This window comes from Nicotiana attenuata, chromosome 5, assembly GCF_001879085.1.
Source record: "Nicotiana attenuata strain UT chromosome 5, NIATTr2, whole genome shotgun sequence".
Taxonomy (NCBI): domain Eukaryota; kingdom Viridiplantae; phylum Streptophyta; class Magnoliopsida; order Solanales; family Solanaceae; genus Nicotiana; species Nicotiana attenuata.
This window is the reverse complement of record NC_031993.1, coordinates 37,679,357-37,687,971: the sequence shown is the minus strand read 5'-3', so window position 1 is coordinate 37,687,971 and position 8,615 is coordinate 37,679,357. Positions and strand designations below refer to the sequence as shown.

Genomic DNA, 8,615 nt, shown 5'->3' with positions numbered 1-8,615 from the left:
GAATGTGTTTTGGAGGTCCGTAGCTAGTTTAGGCTAGAAATGCCGAAGTTTGAATTTTTGAAGTTCCGGTCCGATTGTGGGATTTTGATCCGAGGGTCGAAATGGAATTCCGGAAATTGCAGTAGCTCCTTCATGTCATTTGGGATGTGTTTGCAAAATTTCAGGTCATTCGGACGTGGTTTGGTTAGGTTTTTGATCGAAAGCGTATTTTGAGGATTTGGAAGTTCAAAAGCTTGATTTTTGTTTTGATCCGTCGTTTCAATGTTGTTTTATGTGATTTGAAACTTCGAGCGAGTCCGTGTTAGATTATATGACTCGTGTGTGTGATTTGACGGGGTCTCGGGAGCCTCGGGTGTGTTCCGGATGGGTTACGGGTCTTTTTCTTCCACTTTTGCACTGCTGTTGCTACTTCTGGTACTCCTTCTATGCGTTCGCGATCAGGCCTCCGCGATCGCGAAGGCTTATCTTGGCCACCGGAAATTTCCTTCTTCGCGTTCGCATAAGACATCCCGCGTTCGCGATGCCCAGTGCACTTCTACATCGCGTTCGCATAGGCAACCCCGCGTTCGCATAGAGCAATTTCTGGAACCTTATATTTTCCTTCAACGCGTTCGCACTCGTGCTTCCGCGATCGCGAAGTACTGCTGGTCCCTTCTCCGCGTTCGCGTTCCCTTCATTGCGTTTGCGATGCACATTTCTGGGCCAACCCATTTTTTCCTCTACGCGATCGCGATGAACAATTAACTGGGCAGACACAATTTAATTCCAAATTCGAGGGTTTCATCATTTTATCACATTTTGACTTCTAGAGCTCGGTCCTTGGCGATTTTTGAAGGGATTTTTACCTGGGCAACTTGGGTATGTACTTCTCACTCGATTTAGACCAATTTCCATGAATCTCCTCTTAATTTCATCCTTTAATTTCAGATTTTTTTTATGAAAAACGGGTAGAACTTCATAGACCGAATTATTGAGTTTTGAGGGGGTGTTTGACCTCTGATTTGGGAGATTTTTATATGGTTAGACTCGTGAGAGTACGAGGGTTCTGAAAATGTTAAATTCATCCGGTTCCGAGATGTTGGCCTGAGGGGCATTTTGGTCATTTTGCCTAATTTCGCGCTTTAGCTTTGAATTAAATAGTAGAATCCGTTGCTTGAGATGTTAATTACAATGTGTGATTTAATTGAATAGATTTGGGCCATTTGGAGTCGAGTACTCGTGGCAAGAACGTGGTTGCTAGTTGATTTTAGCCGGTTCGAGGTAAGTATCTTGCCTAACCTTGTGTGGGGGACTCCCCATTAGGATTTGAGTCTTCCTTGTTGATTGTATTCCTTGTACGCGAGGTGACGAGCGCGTTCTCGGATTTATTTGTGGAAAATTGCCTCTTTTAGGCTCTAAGATCCTTGTAATCACCGAATATGAAGTTATTCTTGATATGATTGAGTTTCCTGTTATTACTTTCACCTCTACATGACTTACTTGGAATTTATCTGCCCTTTTTGGTTATTATTGTTGCCTAATTGACTTTTACTTGTTTAACTATAGACAATTACCCTTCTGTAGTCACATTAGCATTCCTAACTGCTTGTCTTTATCTGGAAAGCATTATTCTACCTCTCGCGTGATTAATTGGTCTTAATTGGAAAGAAGTTAGATATCCCATGTTTAGTTGAAATTTCCTTAATTGTAATTATTTGATTCATGTTAACTTCCTTGTTGTTGAACTTAGTGTTATGGAATTGTTGTTTCATATCATTTCTCCCCTGTTGAGTTGTTCTTATTGCGCGTAGTATTTCTCTATCACGGTTATTCCTTGTGAGTTAGTTGTACCGTCTTTTGGTGAACGGACTTTCTTGAGTTGATCCTCTTGCTTTGTTCCTGCATATATTGTCATTTGTTGTGTTGCATTGATATCGTGATGCACGAGGTTTCTGCCGTGCGATTGTGGATATTGTAATGGGCGAGGTTTCTGCCGTGCGGTTGTTGATATTGTGATGCACGAGGTTTCTGCTGTGCGATTGTTGATACTGTGATGCATGAGGTTTCTGCCGTGCGACTGTTGGTACTGTGATGCACGAGGTCTCTGTCGTGTAGTTGTTGTTGAAGGGTTGCACGAGATCTTTGTCGTGCTATTATTGCTATTGATGTGTTGCACATGCGGCGTGATAAGGCGGGATATGTTATATGCTTATATGTGGGTTGCGCATGTGGCGAAATAAGGTGGGAACATTGTGATGCACGTGTGGCGAAATAAGGCGGTGCTTATTATGTTATTAATTGCACACGTGGTGTAATAAGGTGGGCTATGTCAGGGGTTGATTGTAAAGAATTGTGACGGCCTGTGGAGGCATTCCTATTTGTTTTATATTGTGATTGTGGGTTGCTTACCTGTATGAGCGTTACCGCTTGGAAGTTGTGTGGAAACATTCGTACGTGCAGTCTGTTCCCCTTTTATGTTTTCTAATTGGTAGAATTCTTGTTAAAAACACTTGCACAAGCATACACGTAGCCGACCACTCCTATTAGAGGTGAATTCCTCCTGATTTTTGCTAAGGGTGGAGGTACGCCCTCGTTATCCACTATATTTGGGAGAGTGGCCCTAGTTAGCCAGTTAGTTGTCAGCATGACCATGAGATTGATGGGGCACATGATACCAATTGTTAGATTTCAGACGCTGAGTCTTCGCGAGTTGTGGTTTGTCCAAGACTTGGTGAAATTGTGGAAAGAGTTGGACAAGACCTTGGTGAACATCATTGTAGGATATGAGTTATTGACTTGTTTTCCCCTTGCTGTGTTGTGACCTTAGGATTTGGATTGTGATTCTCCCGTCATTTCGTATCCTCATTTATTATATTCTCGTTGTTACTTGTTGTATTTTTCCCTTATTGTGAATTGTAGCATTCTTTGTCATTCATGCAGTCTTTACATATTTATGTCGTTTCCATTATTCCTATGATTATGTCGTTTATTGACCGGTAGGTACCAGATTTTTCCAAAGTTCAAAAATGCAATCTGACACCTATCCAAAACTCACCCGAGCCCTCGGGGCTCCAAACCAAATATGCACACAACCTCAATAACATCCTACGGACTTACTCGTGCGATCAAATCGCCAAAATAACATCAACAACAACGAATCAAACCTCAAAATCACAAGCTTTTCCTCAAACCTCATAAACTTTCAAATTTAGAGTTTTAAGTCCGAAACACGTCAAACGACGTCCGATTTCAACCAAACTTCACAGAAAGCGCTTAAACCATATATAAGACTTGTACCGGGCGCCGGAACCAAAATACGGGCCCGATACCATAGACTTTTAATCAAATTTCATTTTCATTTTCCTTAATCATTTCCAGAAAACAATTTCACACAAAAATTCATTTCTCGGGCTTGGGACCTCGGAATTCGATTCCGGGCATACGCCCAATCCCATATTTTCCTACGGACCCTCCGAGACCGTCAAATCACGGGTCAGGGTCCGTTTACCCAAAAATGTTGATCGAAGTCAAATTTGTTCAATTTAATATCAGAATTTAGGATTTTTCACACAGAATTCATATTTAAGCTTTCCGGCTACGCGCCCGGACTGCGCACGTAAATCGAGGCAACCCTAAATGAGGTTTTCAAGGCCTAGGAAGTACAGAATGGGTAAGAAAACAGGTGATGACCCTTTGGGTCGTCACACTATCCTAATAATTACACAAACTAAATTACATGAATGTGTTCAAACGTGCCCTTAAAATCATAAAGTACGTGAAATACGCTCAAGGCCACGCTGTCTTTTTACCAACCATTAAACTTAGAAGCCAATTCACACATTGTATAGTCGTTACAACAACAAAGTCTGTTGCTGTTGGTGAATTTGATTTCGACTTTTCACTCTCTTGTAAAAAGAGTTAAGAATAAAGTCAAGCTTTAATTCGGAGCTCATTGACAAAATGAGAGCCCTCTTTTATTTTATTGTCGTTTAAGTGCTTAAATATGATGAAACAATAAATGGAGATCGATGTGCCGTGATGAACATGAATTGTAACATAACCCAAAACTAAACAAAATGAACTGAAAAAATATTATTTCAAAAATAAGAGTGTTCACAGAAAATCGATAAATCACACCAACCCGTTAATACAAGTTAAACCGGAAAAAAAAATCGATTAAGGTTTGGTTAAAAAAAATCAATGGGGTATGCCCAATTTCCCGGGCTCAAGGGATCGCCTTAAGTCCGGGTTCAGGAAGGATTTGTAATGACATCACCTTTAAGGTGTATGGTTGATATATATAATTCTAGTGTTTAATTGAATCAAATATCAAAAGTTTAAGAGACTTTTACATGCTTGATCTATTTTAACTATTATTTAAATAAGTAGAATTATTTCTCGTTTATTCCATAAAAAGCACTTCTTTTATATTTGTAGCAGATTATAAAAATTAGGCTCAACATTTAATAAATTAACGGATTGCACTAATCATGGAAAGTACTTTTTTTTCTTTTTGACATATTCAAACTCTCTGTCTCTCTCCTCTCTCTCTCTCTCTTCGTATTTTTCAGTTCTATATCTGGCTGATGGGGCCTTCATACACTACTAAAAAACGGCCCATTTCCGATCGAAATTTTCGACGGAAAAAGTAGTCCGAAATTTCCGACGAAATCAGTCGGAATATGCCTAAAAATATATTTTTCAATTTTTAGTAATACTTACGACTAATATTCTGTCTATGTCCGTCGTAAATATTGGCGGAAAATTCCGCGTCACTTTTAGCGACCAATTCGGTCGGAAACAATTTAAAAAAAAAATAGCGACCGATTCGGTCGGAAATGTTTAGTAAAATGAGGTTGACTATTTTTGACCAAATTACCGACCGAATCGGTCGGAAAGTTTTATAAAAATCCCTCAGCGACTTTCTTTCTTTTCCTTTTCCTCTTTTCTTCCTTCTCTCTTCTCTCTCTCTCACTTAAACTTCCCCCCACCTAAACCCGCCGCTTCCATCAACGAGCAGCACTCGCCGGCGCCGCTGCAAGTCCGTCGAGATCCTCCACTGCTAGGTAAGTTTCCCCCCACCCAAACCCTCCTTTGTTATAAGAATTGAAGGATTATTGCAGATCTGCTGCTCTGTGTTCCAATTGTTAAAACAAAAGAGTTAAGGCATGAAATTATACTTACGATGGTTCTGTGAGTATTATCATTGTTGAACTTGTTAATAGATTTCTTTGTTTTGTGAGATAAAGTGCACTTTTTGGTATTATATGTTCGAGTTGTTAAAATAATGTGTTTTTCTTTTTAAAATTCAGTAAACAAATGAGAAGTGTTCTTTGGAATTATAGTTCCATTCCTGGGGATTGCTGAAGTCAGTGCATAGATATTACGTTACCTCTTTGGTTAATTGGTTCTAATTTTGTGCACTGCTCTAACTTAAACCAATAATCATGATTAATTTTATCACAAACCCAAATTATTGTTCCAGTAAAATGAGAAGCATTCTTGGGTGTCTCTACAAACTCTGAACTCTGTCGAAAATAATTATTCATATGTATCTTGGGTCTTCCTTAGTTTCATAAACACACACTTATAGCCACATATATTTTTAAAAAAAATATGTAATTTTCTTTTTATCTTGGAATTAAATTTTATAATTTTGATTGACAATTGTACATGGACATCTGACCCTTAATTGGACAACGTTAGGGTTTGAGTATTACTTCTATATTTTGTGTAGGGTATGGTTGGTAGTACTATTAGTTTGGCAATATTTTGATCTTACTCGAGATATTTATTCCATTATAATGTTTTAACACTCTCTTGGTAAAGGTTTGACATATCTTGTCATTATATTTTGTTAAGATACTCTTAAGCTTTTAAAGTCCGCAAATCTATAATGGTTTTCAATATGTTAATGATGTATGATTGGAATTTGAAGAGCCTATATATTTTTTAAAGATGCAGACTCTAGTAGTCCAATCTATATATAAGAACTTTTCCATTTCATGTGTACTTTACTTTGGTTAACCTTCACACTTATTTTCCCCTTTAAGCCAAAAAAAATTCAAGAAACCAAGCACCCTAAATCTTGAAGTTCTTTATACTATTAATCACATTTCTCTTTGTTTATGGTACTGAGTTTTTTTTAGGTTCCATTAAAAGTGAAAGTACTAGCACTGTGAACAAAGTGTAAATATGTTGTGAATTTTATTTTCTTGTGTTTTGGAGGTGCTGTCAAACTTGATTTATAGTTTGTGAGTCAAAGCTATTGTCATTGATGATAATGACACTAATTGGCGCTTCTGTTACATTTCCTCTTTACATTCTTTTAAAGTGATAGATCTGAAGATTCCGGTGTTGAAAGTGATCTTGTTAAAACTCTTTAGACAGAAAGCTAATTGTCTTTTGGATCTTTCAGTTTTCAAGATTCTATCTGATCCTTTTGTCCTCCTCAATACCAAATAAAAATACTTCCACTTGTTAGTTACGACTATTTCTTTTATTTGAGAAATCATTAATTAATTTAGATTATATGAACATTTAAGAAGCTATTCAAATTTAATTAGTATATTTAAAGACTTATATTATTTAGAATCGGGATTAATGTGAGATTTCGAGTGTTAAAAAATATTATTTTAAAGAATAAAATATATTAATTAAAGTGCTTTGACACAATGATATGTATATTTCTAAAAGGAACCTTTGAAAGAGTATAACTTTGTAACCAGTTTAAATAAATCAAATTATTTTAAATATCTCATTTATAAATTTCTACTTGTGTAGATGGAATTTGTGCATCGTAGATGGATGTATAATAGGAATCATCCTAATCGTACGGGGTTGAGGGATGAATTTATTGAAGGGGTTGCTGAATTTATTGCTAAGGCTCAAACACTTGATGATTTTCTTACTGGAGGAAGGATTAGGTGTCCTTGTGTGAAATGTAAATGTGTTAAGTTATTGAAATCAGACGAAGTTAAAGTCCATCTCTACAAGAAAGGGTTTGTAGAAAATTATTATATATGGACTGCTCACAGGGAGAATCATGCTAGTTTAGATGATGCTAGCTTTCATAATTCTTTTGGTGGTGAGGGTAGCCCCATTTCGGAGCATAATGTTGAAAATTCTCGATACAATGAAATGATGAGTGATGCTTTTGGGACGTTTCCTGGGGTTCAATCCGAACCAAGTGATGAGTCTAAGCGTTTCTATGAACAGTTACTAGAAGCTAGTCGTCCATTTTATGAAGGTTCGGTACATTCCAAGTTGTCTGTTGCGGTTAGATTGCTAAGTATTAAATCGGATAGTTCTATCTCTCAAGCGGGCATGGATTCTATTATTGGGCTTATGAATGAACTTAATCCGAGTAACATTGACTTACCAAAAGATTTCTACACTGCTAAAAAATTGGTTTCTAAGTTGGGTCTTTCATCAGAGAGAATTGATTGTTGTGAGAAAGGTTGCATGTTATTCTATAAGGATGACGCATCTCTAGAGAACTGTAAATTTTGTAATCAGCCTCGTTTTAAGGAAGTCACAAATGCCAATACAAAAAAGAAAGTTCCAGTTAAAGCGATGCATTACTTACCTCTTATACCTAGGTTAAAGAGGTTGTATGCATCAATGAGCTCTGCTCCTCATATGAGATGGCACTACGAACATAGAAGGCCACCTGGTATTCTCTGCCATCCGTCAGATGGAGAAGCGTGGAAGCATTTTGATATGGTGTTCCCCGAGTTTGCTAGTGAACCAAGAAACATTAGGTTGGGATTATGCACAGATGGATTTACTCCATTGCTGTCTCTGTTGCACCATATTCATGTTGGCCAGTGTTTGTTACTCCGTATAATCTTCCGCCCGAGTTGTGTATGACAAGTCCATATCTGTTCCTAACTTGTATTGTTCCAGGTCCACGCAATCCGAAAAGTTTGATTGATGTATACTTGCAGCCTTTGATTGATGAGTTACAATTATTATGGCATCAAGGTGTAGAAACATATTATATATCAACCAAACAAAACTTCAGATTGCATGCTGCTTTGATGTGGACTATAAATAATTTTCCTGCTTATGGAATGTTGTTCGGGTGGTCGACTGCTGGAAACTTATCTTGCCCTTGTTGTATGGAAGACACAAAAGCATTTACTTTGAAACATGGAGGTAAAAATACATGGTTCGACTGCCACAGTAGATTCTTGCCAATGAATCATGAATTTAGGCGAAATACAAGTGCATTTATGAAGAACCTAACTGATTTTAAGGAGCCACTGGCCTGCTTGTGTTCAGAAGAAATTTGGAACAGAGTAAGGGATCTGCCTAAAGTAATAGAGTCTCCACCATCTAAATCAGGTTATGGTGTCACACACAACTGGACTAAACGGAGCATATTTTGGGAATTACCTTATTGGAAGCACAATCTTCTTCGGCATAAACTGGACGTCATGCATATCGAGAAAAAATTTCTTGATAACTTGTTTAACACTATTATGGATGTTACTAACAAGACCAAAGATAACTTGAAGGACAGGATGGACTTAAAGAAATATTGTAGGCGAAGTGAGCTGTATCTGGCATACTTTAACAACAAGATACAGAAGCCCAAAGCCAGTTACACGTTCACCTTGGATGAGAGATGA

The 8,615-nt window shown here is 37.6% G+C and overlaps 1 protein-coding gene across 1 annotated transcript; it reads left to right on the top strand.

Moving 5' to 3' along the window:
- Positions 6,763 to 8,615, top strand: LOC109226136. The gene is made up of 3 exons (XM_019390936.1): positions 6,763 to 7,580; positions 7,644 to 7,810; positions 7,888 to 8,615. Exons 1-3 carry the CDS (start codon positions 6,763 to 6,765, stop codon positions 8,613 to 8,615), a joined length of 1,713 nt encoding a protein of 570 aa, XP_019246481.1.

What these genes read in the sequence shown, in the direction of transcription:
- LOC109226136 (XM_019390936.1), top strand. Translation starts at nt 6,763, where the DNA reads ATGGAATTTGTGCATCGTAGATGGATGTATAATAGGAATCATCCTAAT. An exon ending in TACTTACCTCTTATACCTAG is followed by an intron (nt 7,581 to 7,643) that starts GTTAAAGAGGTT and finishes CTACGAACATAG; the next exon opens with AAGGCCACCTGGTATTCTCT. An exon ending in CCATATTCATGTTGGCCAGT is followed by an intron (nt 7,811 to 7,887) that starts GTTTGTTACTCC and finishes GTATTGTTCCAG; the next exon opens with GTCCACGCAATCCGAAAAGT.